A 19418-nucleotide genomic window follows, 5' to 3' on the forward strand; every position below is an offset into this window, starting at 1 on the left:
CTTGTCACAGTCTCACTTTTTTTATTGTTTCCCAGTTTTCCCACTGTAAATTTAGTATGGTTTATGGTGGGCTACAAATCGACCAATCGACTCGACCAATCATATTGTCGCATTGCGTATGTCTGTCCCTCACGGGCACACGCGTATAGCTCATCTATGTAATGCTAGGTCTATGTATTTTACTGATTCCTTTCCTGAACGTATCACTTGTCTTGTTTGTCAATTCAATTGTCAATGTCAGTGTCACTCAGTTTCCCTTTCCCCACGTGTTTATTAGTGGTGGACGAAATCAAATTAATATTTTGTATTACAATGGCTGTTATGCAAAGAATTAAGTAAGACACCTTATTTTTAACATACCTATTCCTTTTTAATGAAATCAGTGACCTTTTATTCAGTTGTTTTATTGTAATTTTTCAGAAAACCGACTACTAGGAAAGGTAAGAAGGTTTTACAATCAAAGGAACCCAAACCCACAGAAGGGCCCAAACAATGTATATTCCTTCAGGGGAGGAATCCCTCGGAGCGTACTAAACAGCTATTAAAAGATATATACGATTTGAAAAAACCCGACGGCGCTTATCTTCGACGCAAGAATGATTTCGTTCCTTTTGAAGACGCTACTCTCATTGAAAAGTAAGTTGAGAAAAGTGAATTTCACATATTTTATAGTTATATAATATGGTCAAAATGCTAGAATGTGTCACATATTCTCGTTATATCTATAGACAAAATACGATGTGCAGCTTTATATATTTATTAAGCAAATTCTATATGCTCCTTTCAGAATGTGCTATAAGAAGGAGGCATCACTGTTTGGTGTGGGATCACACAACAAAAAGCGTCCTCACAACATCATCTTGGGTAGAACATTTGACTATGGAATATTGGACATGATAGAACTTGGTGCCGAGAACTTCAAAGCCATGTCAGAATTCCAAAACATGAAAGTACTGGCGGGGCTTAAGCCATGCCTGCTGTTCAATGGGCCAGCGTGGGAACTCAATAATGAGCTTAAAAGATTGAAGTCTTTGTTGACAGACTTCTTTCATAGGGAGAAGGTGGGAATTTCAAAGATTAACATGTTAGTTACTCTGCGCTTGTAATTTTGATGTGCTCAATTTTTGTAAACATAAGGTTTCTTTTTCCTAAATTTTGACAGATCATAAGTGCAACTATGATATGTGATTTTTGTTAATGATTATGAACTAGAAACAAACCCACATTTAATAACTATCAAATTGTTAGATAAGTTATGTTTGTTAGAGTTGTAGAAGTTTACCTTTAGGTGGGTCAATATCAAAGCATTTTTTGTTTTCCTAATTTCTTTGCAAGATGGACATATTTTTGACAGTATTTTGACATTTCAATGATATTTTAGGTTGTCTGGTAGAGGTCCCCAACAACTACCAAATGCCTAGATATAAATCTTCAATATGTATAGACCATCATTTCCCAAACTATGGGTCGCAACCAAGTGGTGGGTCGCGAGCAAATATTATCAAATGGTGTAATTGTTCAGGTGGGTCGCGGCCCAGTAAACTTTGAGAACCCCTGGTATGGACACTTAGTCAAAAATGAGTGAAGGAATTAAACATTCAAAACACTTATATCATTGACTTAGGCCTTATTATTTAATGCTAAACATGTATATGTAACTTACAGGTTGAATCCATAAGGCTCCAGGGATTGGAACATACCATCAGTTTCACGGCCACGGATGGAGGCAACATTTACATGCGCTCCTACAGGATACTGCTCAAGAAGAGTGGCCAGCGCACACCTAGGATTGAGCTGGAAGAAATAGGTATGTCTTTATCCTTTATTTTTCTTGTGGAGAGTAGAGTAGTGGTGGTAATAGTAGTACAGTGAAATCTCAATAATCTAGCACTTTGTTAGTCCGGGTGGGGTGATATTTAGGCACGCAAGTGATCATTCTATGACCAAATTAGTAAATTTGATTAAAAATTCTATGCTTAAAATATCACACTACCTTCTCTTTATAAATGTCTAAAAACTAAATGACAGTTCAATCTTCTTTGAATTTGTTATTTTAAGTGTAATTAAAATAAAAAAAGCCTTTATTACTGAGTATAAGTGTGTAACAAACATACTTAACAATGAAATAAATATTTTTTGAATAATAAATGCTAATCACTAATTAACTTGGGTTTTTAAACAACATAACGCAGCTCAGTTTGCCTCTTTGTGTAAAAGCCTTCTTTATCTTGTCTTCCCCCCTGCAGAACTGTGGGCCTTTCTACAATATAGTAGATAAATATGTAGTAGGATATCCTCTGTAATTTCTATGCTCCTTTCCTTTTTAGAGTGCATCATGTGTCCTGTCCATTTCTATTTTAACGCATGCGGAGTAAAAACTGGACAAAGATTTGAACATGTAAAAAGTAAACAAAAAATTAAACTGAAATTATATCTAACTGCCAATTTAAAGTCTATATATCCATCAATTAATCCGGTAAGTTTCATGTGCGTTGGGTTCTTTCTCTTGAAATGATGGTCAACAGTAGAAGAACACCGTCGGTATACTGTATGTAGTTTCTCCAGTACTATTTCCCTATGGCCGAAAGTGAAGATAGTGGAACATTTTGTGCAAGTGGGTTAGAGCTAAAGGTAAATGCCGTTAAAAATCTCGCATTTGAGAAAACTTTATCTTGCAGGTAACGTTGCTAAATACATTATTAAATAACATGAACATTGATAAAAAATAACCATGTTGTTTTTATTTAATACGACATTGAATTTTGTCCAGATTTCACTCGGCAAACTCCGCATACGTTAGTTGGTCTATTCTGTGTAAATAAATAAAATAAATAAATAATTCAGCCTATATACGTCCCACTGCTGGGCACAGGCCTCCTCGTGCGCGAGAGGGTTTTGGGCTAGTCCCCACGCTGGCCCAATGCGGGTTGGGGACTCCACATTTTGGATTTCTTCGCAGATGTATGAAGGTTTCCTCACGATGTTTTCCTTCACCGAAAAGCTAGTGGTAAATATCAAATGATATTCCGCAAATAAGTTCCGAAAAACTCATTGGTACGAGCCAGAATTTGCTCCGGATTGAAAGTCGGACGTCAGATCCACTCGGCCACGATCCACTGACCCGCTTCTTCTAAGATGCTCCTTACCATTCCATGTGGGCATGCCCCAAGTTTCACTTATAGTGTATTTATAGTTATACAGCTTATACGTCAAACTTAAATTAAAACCATTAAAAAATATGCAGATTTGCTCTAACTTCCAGTTTCCAGTAATCTGAATGTGTTAGTGCCGGAATAGCAAGATTGTACTGTAGCACTCCTTAGGTACTGAGATACTCAGTTTATATAACAAGCATTTCGGTTAATATTAACATTTTTCTGATTACCAAGGGTGTCCTATACTCCTATGTTAGACTCTAACATATAACATTTATTGGCTTAGGTTGTGCGTTTGTTATCTGCCAAATGCAAGTATATTTTTTGTTAGAGATGACCAATTATGTATATGCTATGATGCCAATGCTATGAATCCATAACTCTTCACCTTATATTATATGTCGCAGGCATTTTGTAAGAATCCGCCGTTTACAAACGGCGACAAACGCGAAGCGGTTTGCAAATTGCCGAAGGCAATTTGTTAGTGCGCTTAATTGCGTCAACGTGAAACGTTGTGGTTTTCGTTAGAGTGACCATGGCTTAAAAAAACTTCAACTTCAGAACTTAACTAGACGGAGCCCCACCTATTTCTGGGCGGTTTGCCCTTCGGGCATCTGAATCTACCTAACAAGTCTACCTATACCTATTGATTTAGTGTGACGTACGTGAAAACATTACACTGGGGAAAAAAGCGTAGGTAAGTAAGTATTAGGTTAGATGTTTTCACGGACGTCACACTAAATCAATAGGTAGGTAGGTTACGTTCGTTAGGTAGCTGCAAATGCCCGAAGGGCAAACCGCCCAGAAATAGATTTGATGGACACCCCAGCGTTTTTCATAGTTTTGATGTGCAGCGCCCCGCGTGTTAAATTAAAGAACTAATTCGACCAAAATGCCGAGGCAAAATGCTAACGGCGCCGTTAATGCCATAAGGTATTTTTATTTTACATAATGCCGACTTTTTACAAATTGCCTATAATGACGGCGCCGTTTGTAAACAGCGGATTCTTACAAAATGCCTGCGACATATATATTGTCTGTTAAGATTTATACTTTTATTATTTGCGTTAAACATGGTACAGTCAGCAGCAGAAGTTGCTAAGCGGGCGAGGTGTTCCAAATTACTTTGACGAGCTCTTATTCTCTTAACGATAAAGTCGCGTCAAGATCATTTTGAACACCTCGCCCGCTTAGCAACTATTGCTTATGGTTCTTATCTTGGAGGATATAACCAACGCAGACGCCTTGTCTGTAATTTGCTGTACAAAAAAAGTCTACCAGTTTTTGCGGGGGAGGGGAACGTCAAATGTATACGTAACGTCAAAATAGCCATATCAGATAAACGTCAAAATAGCCATATCAGATAAACGTCAGTCCATACATTGTGTATGTATGACCATTGGCCGACTAATTTCGACAGAGGGGAACGCCTGTTAATGGCTACTCCGTTTGATTATATCCTCCAAGGTTCTTATACTATTGTTAGTAAGGTATAAGTATCACATTATTAACTATCTTAGCATGCGAAAATAGATCAACCCTATAAAACAAAATCGATGTTGTTGCATTTCAGGGCCTTCAATAGACTTCAAGCTAAGGCGAACTAAGCTAGCGGCCGATGATTTATACAAGGAATCATGCCGAGTTCCCAGAGAAGCCAAGACTCTTACAAAGAAAAATATTTCAAGAGATGCATTTGGTTCCAAATTGGGCCGTATCCACATGGGCAAGCAAGACATCAACCGCCTGCAGACTCGCAAGATGAAGGGCTTGAAGAAGACTCCAGAGGAACGGAAGCAAATGCTTATGAAGAAAAAGCAAGCCAAGAAAATGGCACACCAAGCCCAGCCTATGGAAGTATGATTAATAAACTAGTTGACTGTTTTTTACATTGTTTTATTTCATCATCTTCAATATCGTTTTGGATATTTGCAAAGTATACTTATGATGGTGGGGAAAATTATAGGCGACGGTGTCAAGTAAAGATTCATATAATTTCGACCGAACATTCTCGTTTGGTGCGCAACAATCCAGGAATGGCACAACGCGATTGGTTGATGACTTCGCATCACGCGCGCGATTGGTCGCAACTGGTTTCGTTGGACTGCACGATTGGCTCGCATTCGTGTGCTCACCAGTGTAGTGTGCTGGCCCCATTCTTGGTGCTCGTAAGGCCCGTCTTTACGAAGTAATATATATGTCAATAGACGCAGACGGTGTATCATGACAAAAATTTAAACACTAGTGGACCCAATATTCGTATTTCACTCCTGTCAACTATGCAGTGCCGCCTAATGGCGACTAGGGTTTGCAATCCGGATATCCGTCGAATCTAGAATCCGGATCGAACGTCTCATAGGATCCGGATAATTCGAATCTCACGGATCCGTTAAATATTGGTCATGAAACTCATGGACCTAGCACAAACAATTTTCGAATAAATTTAATGAATGATTTCGTACATTTTGTCATAACATTTTTTATTGTACATTTATTTTATTTAAATTCAAATACCTCAAGCTAGGTACATCACGCGATAACATCATAAAAAAATCTGTTGGGGTGTCTCAGGTTTTCAGTGGCTCAAGTAACACCGTGTATATATGATTTTTCCTATGCCGTGTCCACTGATCTATATTTCTCCCAGCACGCACATTGATTATCTATTAGATTAATTAGATGTAATTCACATTTTTTATTTTACAAATATTATTAGTTACCTATAGCTATGACCTATGACAAGTGAAAACCCTGCGTTCGAAACGTTGAAAACCCTGCGTTAGGTATAGGTATATTGCGATAATTTAAAAGCTTTAGATTTACTTCAAGGCCAACAAACGATTTGGTTTCCAAAAAATATCGTTTCCATTCGGTTACAAAAATAGCATTGACGTAGTAGCGTTGTTACTAATCAAGGCTTGATCACATTTGGCGTTAGAATATTTCGCAGAAAAACTCAGCGGGTATTTCGGGAAACCCCGTTGACAACAGCCTACTGGAACCCATGAGTGATTCCAATACAAATACGATAACGATTTACATAAAACCATGTAAATATATGTGATATTATTTGCATAAACGTATTAAGATGTCTAATATGTTTAATGATTCATTCATCATTTAGTTTGAGCAGAACTGATGAATCGAGTGGTCAATAAACAGGTTTACTTCGTAGGTGGATAGGTACCTGCTTAATTTAGTAACTGTTGTTGACGTTGTGGTAGATATGTAAAAATGACTCTAGAGTAGAAATAGTTAGGTATTTGTTTGTCGGAATCGTGGGAGTATCATATTATCGGCAGTAAAACAGAACCTTCAATCGTGGGTGACGAGGGCTTTCAAAATGAAATGCAATAATCAACTCACAGTCTTTACTGGACAAGACTGATTAGAAATCATAGCACACATGTTACATTTCTCTTCTTAAGCAAACCAGTGGATTTGACCAGGAACCACCAACGTCGTCATCTCCTCCCGTTCGTTAAAAATAATGGAGAATACTTGTTGTTCGACTTCTAATATTGAAACCCGAGCATTCAAGCAAAATATTCCAAAATGTTCGCTACGTTCTTCGCTTTATTTATTTATGGTTAAAAAAAAAGGCAATTGTCTTGCAATACTGATTCGAATCGAAACACTCGGCGAAAGGTTATTTCCACTAGTTACCACCAAATTGTTACCAGTGGTAACTACTCGGATTTTTTTCCATATTTTACCACCGGTAACTACGCGGTATTGGTAGTAAAAGTTGTTCAGTGTGACCTACATTTTCATTTCTCCCCGTCATTTATTTCAGGTGACTATAAAAAAAACATCCTGTATTTATACTAGAGATGCCACGAATATTCGGCAACTATTCGGTATTTGCCGAATATTCGGTATTCCACATATCTGTTGCACCTACCTAAAAAGCAAAATTATTCAATAAAATTAACCAAAAACTAGGTATATTTCATATTTGGAATGTATTCTTGGAAATATATGTTGTTCATAAATATTAGTAATAGACCACTCTTAAAGAAACCTACATAAAGGCTGTCCAAATGTTCATACGATATTCCATTAAAAAAAAAATGAAATCAACTAAGTACGACGTTGTTTCTTAAAGTCTGATGATGGCTATTCATCATCATCATCATCATGTCAGCCGATAGACGTCCACTGCTGGTCATAGGCCTCCCCCAAGGCTCGCCACTCCGACCGATCCTGTGCCGCTCGCATCCACCGAATTCCCGCGACCTTCACTAGGTCGTCGCTCCATCTCGTTGGAGGCCTACTTGCAGTTCGTCTTCCGGTAGATGATGGCTATTAATCATTAATAATATAATCAAACTAAAAAATAAACACATTTATTCTTATTTAATTCAGAAAGTTTTTGAATCATCAATTTTATTTGTATGATGTTTTGTGTTACATGCAATGGGGATCTTAAATGTGAAATAGGTTTTAGAATTTATTATTTTACTATTGATTAATAATAAAACATAGTTTAAATAGGAATATATAATAATTCTTAAAAAACCAATTCCCGTGCCAGCAAAATCCAATTCCCATGGACAGAAAAATTCCCGTGCCCGGATCGAATTTTCAAACTGAAATATCTTTTAAAATTTCATGAATATGTGTACCCTGAAAGTAATATTGGCTTTTTTTTATTTTTAAAAACATTTCAAAATTCCATGGAAATTAGATGAAAATGCTTTGGTGAAATTGACCCAAATCAATATAATAAATAAATACGTGAAAAACCACTGATTCATGTTACCAATTGTCGCCTTTATGACACTTTTCTTGGTCTTCTTTGAACACAAAGCAATTAAAAGTTTAATTGTTTCAATTAAGCTTGCCTTGCTCTATCAAAAATGCTTACAAGTAGGTACAGCGCAATTCCAGCTCCATGTGAAGTACCGTCACCCGGGGTGAATAGGGATGGCTGGAGTGAATAGGGACAAAACTTAAAATGTGATTTAAGTACAATTTCTTAAAAAATACCCACACAAATTGTATCATTCGATTGAAAATAGTAGTAGGTAGATTGTATGATGACATTTGTGTGGATAGTTATTAACATAATGTCAGATAAATCACGTTTTAAGTTTTGTCCCTATTCACCCCGGTTAACGATATATAGCAAGGCACAGTAGTGCGCAATAAAAAAGCAGTTTATTATTTGTTCTGAATAACTTGAATAATCATTTCTAAAAATAGGTTACAAACAGTCACAGTTTGTCATGGGCGGCACTATCACCGGCAAACTATTCGAAGCCCGTTTATTGACTTATACGAGTCTTACGACTGTAGTAAATGCACTGTGTGTGCTATCAAACTCGTTGCAGACTTGTCTTGGTCTGACTCTAACTCCCTACCTATATATATATATTCATTGTGTCTAAAAATGTGTGATTAATTGGTATTTCTGCTTTTATTCAAACTTACCTTCATATTTATACGATAATAAAACTTATATATTTATATATAAGTACCTCAATTAGACGAATTATTTTTTTATACCCACCAATTTGGGTAGATACGGGTAGATCGAGTAGTTTCAGGTATTTAGTTCCCGGGTAGGTGTAGTTCCCGGTATTTACTCGCCGGCGGCGCCCATCTCTAAGAGATGAAATAATATTAGTACTTAGCATGCAGTGCACGTCGCTAATTCTTAGACGTCAACATGACGTCTCCCCAAGAGTGGCTGTTATTTTATCAACATAATTTCAACAAGAAAAGATTCCTCAAATTCTTATTTTTGTGACTTGTACCTACGAGGGGTTTCCCGTGGATAAGTAAGTGCAATGCATATATGTCAATATGATATATAGGTATTGCTATTAATAACACGGCGCTTACCTCGTGTGGGTCGGTATACCTACCCTACCCTTGCAAAGGCGAAGCTCTGGGATAGGGTTACTGACCGAACCGTAGGATCAGAAGATATATTTATATTGATGGCCAAGTCCAATTCTTGGGTAAGCCAGTGTAACTACAACTCGAATCGGTAACAGCCTTGCTTAATTAAGGCGCGTCCGCGCAAATACTCCAAATAATACCTATATAAGCCGCCCGCGCACCCGAAAATTAATATTGTAAAGTACATCCCCCCAAAAACATTTTGATGTAAAATGTTGCCAAGACGACACCAATGGCTCGCACTGTCAAAAAGTTATCAGATCTTTTGTAGAGCCAAGCTTCTAACTCTACAACCGTCACATGGACGTAAGGTGAAAAATTGATTCACTATTCATTATTTTATATTAAATATACAATAGTTCTTGTAGTAACGAAACGGCCAAGCCACATAATTTGACTAAGGTGTAGAGTTTGTGAAGTTAGGGCTTGTAGAGTTAGAAGCTTGGCTCTACAAGAGATCTGATAATGCCTTATTGTTTCGTCTTGGCAACATTTTACATGAAAATGTCTTTGGTGGGATTTCACTTCTTTTTGTAAGTTGCTTATGACAATCTCCCATCCCCTAATTTAAAGGGTTTTAATTTACTATTAAAAATCCTGAAATACGTATCTGGAGGCATCCTTTACACAATCTGTTTTTACTGATCCCCTATACAAACATCAACCCCCTTTTTCCCTCTAACGCTCTTTTCCACCCCTTACATGATTGATGGGGTGATTTTGGGGTTGAAAACTATTCTATATCCTTCCCCATGACCAAAACTATCTTACATTTTCAGCGGTTATTAATTCCCCATACAAAATTCCACCCCCTCTTTTCACCCCCCTTAGGGAATACAAAGCAAGACGTTTAAATTTATGCTAGACGCTTATGCTAGCCACACACGAAACGATATACAAATTAAGGTGGTTCACCTCGAATGTCCCCGATTGTTACGTGGCATGCCTGGCGGTCGCTCGCGTTTGCCGCGCCGCCATCCGCCCCGCCGGTCGCCTTAGACCTTAGACCAATGTCGTGGCCAGCTACTACTAACTACATATTTGACAGAGCCCACACGAAGCAGTAAGATATATTTTGGTATCTGCCGATATCTTATCGCATCTGCAGATGCCTTGCTATGTATCGGTCGGTATATTTCGTCTCTCTCACAACGTAGGTGCTAGACAGAGAGCGATATATATTTTGGTATCGTCGCGTGTGTGGTGCTTCGCGATACTCGCAGATCTGTCGGTATCTGCCGATAATATATCGGCCGATATATTATCGCTCCGTCTGTGGAGAGCTTTATTAATCGATGGTCATATAAAATTCTTATGATTTGTTGGGAGTGGCACTTGATAAATATCTATCTGACTCTGTGTGGTAGTAAATAACATTGAAAATATAATTTATCTCGCACGCTGAATGAAGTAGGTACACACATGTATCGTGATGGTAGATGTAGCTACTATTTGTAAGTATAAACACTGCATACCTGTTGCTAGATCGATTAATTACGACTTGCACTGTGTTATTAAAGTTATTAACCAGATCTCAAGCAAATACTTGTTCACAATGACCACACTATAGGTAGGTACATAATATAGGCAGTAGTGCTACTATCATGGAATTACTCGGCCGATACTTGAGAAATTGCTGGGTTGTAATGTTATTGTCAATACTGCTGCCATATCATAGCCTATGATTCATACGAGTAGGTATCAGGCGATCCAGGTATCCCCCGATTCATTTAATAAATATTATGGGAAAATGTAGCACAAATCGACCTAGTCCCACAGGAAGTTCAATAAGGCTGGTGTTGTGGGTACTATACGATATATATAATAGATAGACATATATATAAAAACATAAATTTTATAAAAACAAAGGTTTTGGCTGGAGTCTGCCCTTGTAAATATAGTCCAGTTTCCGTGTGAAATTATTCATGGCATTTGTCCTTGATAAAACCGTCTAAAAATTCAATATAAAAACTATAATTTTGCTAACCCCTAGGACGGTGTCGATTGTACTTAAGAATGTACCTACTCATCCCTAAATTTAGATTCAAGGTGGGTATCGGTGTAGGTAGGTACCTTTTTAGGACCAGTTGCACCAACCACAATTTGATGACTGATCAACGGCAATCAGCAGTGAACTGTGAAACTTCCTGTGTTATTTAATGTTAAAAATCGCTAAAATAGTTTCATTGTGTTGGCCGTTAACCATTGGCAGTTTTAGAACACAAAAAAAAAGTAAGAAACAATTCCGCTGATTTTCATACTTTAATGAACAAACCATTATCATAAATATTGCAATCTAAATGTTTTTTGTTAGGGGATATTTATCTTCAGACATGCAAAGCCTTCGACTACAAGTAAGACCTAAGGATAAAATCATGGCCGTAGTTCTATTGACTATTACTTTAATTACTCATTTTGCAAATTTTCCTTGTCTTGTTCTTCCTCGCATTCAATATGAAAAGTAGAGTGTTTAACTCGGGTTTAACCATTTCCGTTTCGGACTATTGCTACACAGAACTATCTCGACAGAAATGTGTGCCTTTCATCCCTTGGTTAACAATCTATATTTGCGAACGATTTAGCAGTGACAGGTGGTTTGGTTTGGTGCAACGTGCAACAACTACCTATTATTGTTAACTAAAATCTTTTCGTGGTGCTTACTGGGCAAGCTTTAGATAACCATTTTTAATTTGATTGGGTGTGTTGGTATTCCTTCTACTTATGCCATGCGGGCCCCGGTAATTCACCTGTGGAAGAATTTATAAGGAAAATTTTCCTGTAGGTATGCAAATTATTGCAAATTACCTACCTGCGGTTCAGCTGGATTTGAGGATATTTTTATGTACCTACCGGATATACCGTAAACCGGGGTGAATAGGGATGGCTGGGGTGAATAGGGACAAAACATTAAATGTGATTTTCCTGACGATTTCTTAAAAAAACCCACACAAATTTTATCATAATATATCTACTATTATTTTCAATCGAATGCAACAATTTGTGTGGGTATTTTTTGAGAAATTGTCAGGAAAATCACATTTAAAGTTTTGTCCCTATTCACCCCGGTTGACGGTATAGGTATTTATCTACCTATTACCTAAATGTCAATAGTTGTGGTGAGTGGAAATGTACTAACTATATTGTTTAAAAATCCGGACAAATGCGTGTCGGGCCACGCATAATGGAGGGTTTTGTACTTTCATACGATATGAAAAAGCCATACAAGCTAAAGGGCGTACCTTCACGGTATTTACGTCCTTTTAACTTCCTCGATCATGTTCAAAACAATTTTCGTGAAAAGTATTTATTATGCTGTATATATTTCATTTAAAAAAAAATGTATGCCGGGTTCAAAAGTTAGAGCACTTTTTTTGCTTTAGAAGCGATTTATTCACTGAATCAAAAATACTTTCTTAGAAACCTTAATAGTACATTTCGATGCTAGTGCGGAAAGTACTTCATTACTGCGAAGTGAAGAATGACATTTCCGCACGTGTATCGAACGACATTTTTTAATACAGTTGCGAAAAAATAATAAAAACAACAAGGAATAAAAACTTTGGAAACTTAAAACATGCTTGCAGTAAGAAAAAACGCGCCTTCTTTGACAGGCGTTTCGGCAGCTATTCCTACATCTACCTTCCATAGCTATTCCGTTCCATTCAGACAACTTATTAAGAAGGGTTTTTCAATATTCAATATTAAAATATCGACGTGTTATTATGATGAAGAGGTAAGTAATAAAATATGAAATATGTATATTTTCGTATTCTTACATTAACACTGGTTTTTATGTCGATTACGACGTTTAAAGTATAAACTTAAAAAAATTGGAAAAGCGAAAAGCACTAGTTGCAATCGCACGCTAAACAGCTACGTAAAGTAGCACTTTTTAACCAACTCTATTAAAGTAGTTATTTACGATACAAGTGCGGAAAAGAGGAAATTCGAAACAAGTGGCGATAAATTAAAACACGACCGCAGGTTAATATTACTATATCTGGTTCTGAATGCAGTATTATATAATATATTTTTTAAGCATTTATTTCCACATTGTTATTTAAAACTATAATTTCTAATTTAAAACTAATGACCATCTATATGTTCCTACACTTATGTTTTTTACGTTTCAGGTAAAAGGTACGGGACTGTAAACCGAATTTAATTTAGAGATAAATTTAACGCACGTCAAAATTTTGCCCTAAACACATTAAAAGCCTCATAACTCATTACTCATAATCATAAATAAACAAAGCCAGCATGATCTGATATTTTCAAGGTGAGGGAAGCCGGTAATTGCAGTTTTTCAGGTTTGCCCCAGGCATGACGCATGTTTTACTCTGTTTAGGGACCTTAGAAGATAATCCAAGAAGTTATGATTGATTGGTTCAGTTTTGTTATTATTGTTATTAAACTAGTTAGTTTTGTGGGTCGACCGAGTAACATCTCTAGTGCGCATAACGTTCCAAGTTGATAATCAAGCACGAATAGTTCGATAAACTCGCGCGGCTAGAAGATGTTGATGTCAACTTTAGCCAGTCTTCTCCGAGACCACGGGGACAACGCCGTTCTCGAAACGTCGTATATTTCAAAACTTAATTAGGTATACGCGACAAGTCCCGTGTTAAATTTAGTAATGTGTTTTTACACATGCATATCGTAAACATTTAATCAGTGTTTAGTTATGCAATTTTTTACGTTTGACATACACTTACCTACGTTGATTAAGTTGTTCAACAGAATCTGGATAACATCTGAACATACCATTGTGTATGCTTATTGCTGCCTTTGTTAACACATAGAACAAGTTAGCATATCAGATAAAGTCTAGGCATGTCGAAATGGGCAGTTAAGAGATACCATCGAAGAGTGGCGTGCGTTGCAAGGTAAATGAATGAATATAGTGGAATGTCCTGCCGAGGGCGAGTCTCGTTGTTGTCATAGACAGTCGAGTCTCGTTTATGTCATAGACAGTCTCCCCATCTTGTAGAAGAATTGCGTCTGTTGCGCGCGCGGATGTCTCCACTTCAGCTCGGGCAATAATGCTTTCTATGTCCGGATGTTCTCCTCTACAAGTCGCAATTATCAACCGATTCTCCTGAAAATTTGGGAGCAGGTTAATTAGATGATTAATTTTTGATTTGTCGATTCAGTTTTTTTTTTTTTTTTGTTATTGGCAAAGCCATACATTTATTCAGTTTTAAGTTATGCTCGCAACTCGCAAGGTCTACAGCTCACAGAGCCACTAGTTTTTAGTTTGGACAACGGAATACAATCACTAATAAGGTTAAGGGCCAGCCTACACTAGCGTCTTTTGAGCGTCGGCGTTTAGTCAACGCTATGGAAAATGGCGTCACTGGCTCGCTGCGCAGTTGCGCCATTTGCGCCAACGTCGCGTCGAGCAGCAGTCATAGAGTTGACTATACTCGCCCTCAACCAAAATGATGACTAGGGCAAAAAAACCCTGGAGCTCGCGTTATCAGTTTCCCATTGTATTGCACGGAGCGAGCGGAGACCATTAGTGCAGTTAGTAAAACCACATAAAGGAATGTCGATATTCTCGATAAGTTAAGTGAGTGAATAAGTAAATTTCTTTTGCATGAATTCAATATTATTGACCGAAGCGTAGCGAAGGTCTACGGTTTGACTCGCGCATTTTGCTTTTGTATGTCCGGATGTTCTCCTCTACAGGACGCAATTCTCAACTGATTCTCGTAAAATTTTGTGACCAAATTCTATGACTAAATAGAATTTTTTTGTCGATCCGGTTTTTGGAATTTTTTCAAAATGGCGGAGACGTGATAGCTCGCGCCTAAACAAATAGTCGTATCGATATCATAACAGTATTTTCTTTTTAAGATATGTTTACAGATTAAATGTCGAAAAATGCAGAAAGTTTGTATTGCTGGCTTTGGCGGTATTTAGATATTTAGTTTTACTCGAGAATGAGTAGCTGAATTTCGTCAGCTTAGGTAAGCACTATCATGGCGTGTTTTGCAAACATTCGCTTTATTCGTTTGCACCGGGTGGTCCCTGGTTCGATCCCCAGTAATTGTATGCTGCTACATAACTTTTTGTATTTTGTTTTTTACACTTAAAGTTTTTTTATTTCTTCTTCTTTTCTTCTTCTTTTCCTTTGCCTTATCCCACATTAGGTGGGGTCGGCTCTCCTTATCCTTCGGCGCCAAGACGATCTGTCTTGAGTTGTCGGGTTGGGTAGTTGGGCTTTTTCCAATAGTTTGGCCATACTCGTCCACCACGTCAGAGGGGGCCTTCCTCTACCTGTTTTGCCTTCTGGCAGAGCAAGAGCTTAAAGTTTTTTTATTTGTTTTTTATTTTTCTATTTTGAAATTAATTGATCAAGCGCGGGCTTAGCGTATTCGTTTCATATTTACAAGCTTTTATTTAACTAGCCCTAAACAATATGTTTTATTTTTGTTATTTTAATTTTCTAAAGTGTTTTGAACGGCAGAGGCATTTTTAAGTGGTTCTCTCCTTTTTCCGAATTTCATACAATTTTATTTACAGTTTTTCTTTTAAAATAAGTAGATTTCTTGCACCATAAACTTTGAGGTTTATGTAGTATAGATTCGTTTGTCTGAGCGGGTTTATGGAGCCATTCAATAATATTATTGAAAAATTCAATAAAAAATTGAGAAAATATTACTCAACGCCTGTTTGTGTTGTTTAATAATAACTAACAAAGATGTCACTTTAACACAGGTGACCTTACTAAGTAGTACCTAATTTGTTCGACAGGTGGTAACATCGTCAGGTCGAAACGGGCCGATTTTTAGGGTTTCGTACCCAAAGGGTAAAAACGAGACCCTATTACTAAGACTCCTCTGTCCGTCTGTCTGTCACCAGGCTGTATCTAATGAACCGAAATTTTCACAAATGATGTATTTCTGTTGCCGATGCCGCTATAACAACAAATACTAAAACGTACGGAACCCTCGGTGGGCGAGTCCGACCCGCACTTGTGCGGTTTTTAGAGTTTCGTGCGCTTGATTTCGTGTGGCTCCCTTCAACATATCTCCACTACCATAGAGTAACTTATACTAGAGCGGTACTGTCATAGTAAATTTTGTAACCCGTAAAACGTAAGGTGCACGTCTTTAAAAACCCGTAGAGGGGCTCGGATCGAAAACCGATATTAACAAAAAAGTGCTATGGCGCGGTGGCGGTATATTATGAATGGTTTTGGTTTTTGGTTCATCAGTGTATCAACGAAAGTAGCCATTACTCGGAACTGCATGTGCTGCTGACATATATGGCGCTGATTCTGCGCTAGAAATGACGCATTCGGAGCTAAAATGATCCCTATTTGCAGTGTTTATTTAATAATTACTCATCAGTCCATTAACCGATTTCGATACAATTGAGTTCATTTGATAGATCTTTCTGAAATATTATAAAAATAAAATACGCGGTATTATAAAAAGCTGGAAAAGAGTTAAAATGTGGCATTTTTATAGGAATATCACGACTGCGTTTGTTTGAGGCCACCGTGTGCGAAAATTAAGGCATAAAAAGCTCAAATGCGCTCTTACCTATACAGGCTTTAAAATATAGGGTCGGGTAAAGCCTGACATTCAAGCGCGCCAAGCGCGCTTTTTATACATGGCTCCTTTGGCGCCTTTTATATTGTAAAGTTTACATACAGGGCGCCTGCGGCGCCCTTTACACTGTAAGGTCGGGCGAAACCCGACATTCAAGCGTGCGAAGCGCGCTCTTTCACACAGGCTTCACACTGTAGGGTCGGACGAAGCCCGACATTCAAGCGCGCGAAGCGCACTTTTACACACAGGCTTTACACTGCAGGGTCGAGCGAAGCCCGACAATCAAAAGCGCGCCTTACGTAAAGGGCGCCTGCGGCGCCTTTTACACTGTAAAGATTACATACAAGGCGCCTGCGGCGCCTTTTTCCCTTGCCTACAACCTTTTCACTGTAGGTTAGGATAAAGCCCAACATTTAAGTCTTACATACAGGGTGCCTGCTTTACGCTATGAGGTCCCTAAGCGGCCCTATGCGGTCTTCGCAATGACTGTTTAGATTAGCTACCCAAAATGTTTGTTCCCCAATAGCTTTTGTTCCATTCGCGTTTTTCTCCATTCTGCTTTTTAACCAGGCGTTAATTTTTTCAGTAGTTAATTTAATCACACGCGTATGTCCCAGTCATTTTTATCCCCAAAGAGTAATGTTTTCACGATAGTCACACTAAGTCGATAGATAGGTTAGGTTCGTTAGGTAGCTTCAGATGCCCGAAGGGCAAACCGTCCGGAAATAGGAGCCCCGCGTAGCGGGGCTCCGTCGGCTCAGGGTAAGAAGGGCTTGTTGTCGGAAATATTACTCTTTGGGGAAAAAAGCGACTGGGACATACGCGTGTGATTAAATTAACTACTGAAAAATGAACGCCTGGTTAAAAAGCAGAATGGGGAGAAACGCGAATGGAACAAAAGCTATTGGGGAACAAAAATTTTGTATCCCTGATACAGCCTATCGAGGAAAACTTTTCCCATACAGTTTGTATGAAAATTAAAACTTTTATTTTTCACGTGCTATTTTTTATGATAATTATTTTTAAAGCGAAATTTACAAACCTGGAATATATTATGCTGAAGCGATCAACATCAAAATCAAAGTGATTTGTTAAGATTTAGTTAGTGGAAACCGTTTTCTCCCGAAATGGAAATTGTATGAAAAAAGTACCTATTTTCTGTAGCTACTCTACCCTCTCAAACGTAACAGGACTGATTGGCGAGATAGAAAAATGTAAATAAAATTTCACGTTTTCTTCATAGTAAATGTAAAATTTTGTTACCTACTCAATAATGTGACTCGCACGCCAACAGCACTAAGCTATCAATAGTAGCGTTTTTGTAGTTATCGGTAAAAGAATTCGCGACACTCAATTGATAATAAAATAACATACGCTTAACTTGAAAAAGAACGTTAAAATTATTTAAAAAAAATTAGCACCGTCGGGGTTTGAAGCATGTCGGTATCTCAGCTATTATCAGAATTTTTTTTTTCAAACAAGAGATTACGGATGCTACAAGCACATGACAATTAATGTCTGAAAATATCAGTGCCTTGTCAAAGTCTCAAACAAGAATTTTAATTTAATTTCTAATCTTTTTTAACAATAAACATTCCATCCGCTATCTAGGTTACTTTACATTACGAATCTACTGATCTTTTGGTGGTTAGTCGGCAGGACAGCTGCTCTACACATCCATCTTATCTTAAGCTATGCTCGCGAGGTCTACAGGTCACAGAGCCACTAGTTATAATAAAAGTGGAAATACGGTGTAACATAATAATTAAAAACATGTGCATATAATATTTATATTATTTCAAATAAATAATTTATACAATTTCTTTATTTAAGGTATAGAAGTGTAAAATTGAAGTTTAAAAAGGTTAACTACGCTACTATTTACTAACTTATAATATGTATACAGACAAAAATCATTAAATAATTGGGCAATTACAGTGAAACTAAAATAAAATAGATTTACATCGACGTTTAAAACACTTCGTAATCGACACATTGCCATCACTACGACCGCCGAGCTTTATTAGCCCTGCCTCGAGTTTTATGGCCTCAGTCGTCATTTTTGTTTGGTTGAGGGCGAGTATAGTATAATAGACGCCGCGCCGACCCTCAGGTGTTATCTCACGTAACACGTAACGTAGCCGCTTCTCCAACTTCTCCATTCAAACGTAGTCCCCATTTGCCTTTATTTTATTTATTTAAGGTTTACCCACAGATACAATACAACACTACAGAAATTACAGATAACAGCCGAAAATACATGAATAATTAAGTGTCTATTCAATTATTTATAGGTAAACACGATATGCGTCAATATTAAATATTTATTTAATCAATTAAAATTAAATGTATAATAGACAAATTAGGTTAGGTTTGGTTTTTATTATAGCAATCCTGAAAAACTAAGCGTTTCTGAGAAAAACCAAATAATGACTAACGAAAATGCTGACAAACAATACATTATGACTTAACACTTAATGGGAAACAATAGACCCAGTTAATATACCTACAATAAAGTGCAAAAACATTTTCAATAATGTCAATAGGTATCCAACAAGGAAAATATACGTTTGTATGGAGCAGCGGCCGTCCACTATCCTCTTAAGATTCTCACCACCTCATTAATATTTTCTATGGTTAATATGAGGCTGCATGTGCTACGGGTTATTGACACTTCGAGACGGGGCGGATAAATGCTGAGCAACCACATATACGATAAACGAAACATTTTTCAGGTCATGTATGCACCTTTACAGAAGTTTTCCTTTTTCAAGTAGGTAAGTACTCGTAG

At 37.5% G+C, this 19418-nt stretch overlaps 1 protein-coding gene across 3 annotated transcripts in view; it reads left to right on the top strand.

The window, feature by feature from the left end:
* Window positions 1-208: 208 nt before the first annotated feature.
* LOC134744634 (ribosome production factor 2 homolog) overlaps window positions 209-19418 on the top strand; it is a 228528-nt gene continuing 209318 nt past the window's right edge. For 2 of the 3 annotated variants that reach the window (XM_063678521.1, XM_063678522.1), the window contains exons 1-5: window positions 209-335; window positions 421-636; window positions 788-1061; window positions 1666-1807; window positions 4729-5036. In XM_063678521.1, coding sequence (XP_063534591.1) covers window positions 235-335; window positions 421-636; window positions 788-1061; window positions 1666-1807; window positions 4729-5018 — 1023 coding nt within the window. In that variant the 5' untranslated portion in view covers window positions 209-234 and the 3' untranslated portion in view covers window positions 5019-5036. Of the gene's footprint in view, window positions 336-420; window positions 637-787; window positions 1062-1665; window positions 1808-4728; window positions 5044-19418 lie in introns of those variants that run through there. The other variant, XM_063678520.1, reaches the window with a different exon arrangement.

This window comes from Cydia strobilella, chromosome 10 (genome assembly GCF_947568885.1).
Source record: "Cydia strobilella chromosome 10, ilCydStro3.1, whole genome shotgun sequence".
In the NCBI taxonomy this organism is placed as follows: domain Eukaryota; kingdom Metazoa; phylum Arthropoda; class Insecta; order Lepidoptera; family Tortricidae; genus Cydia; species Cydia strobilella.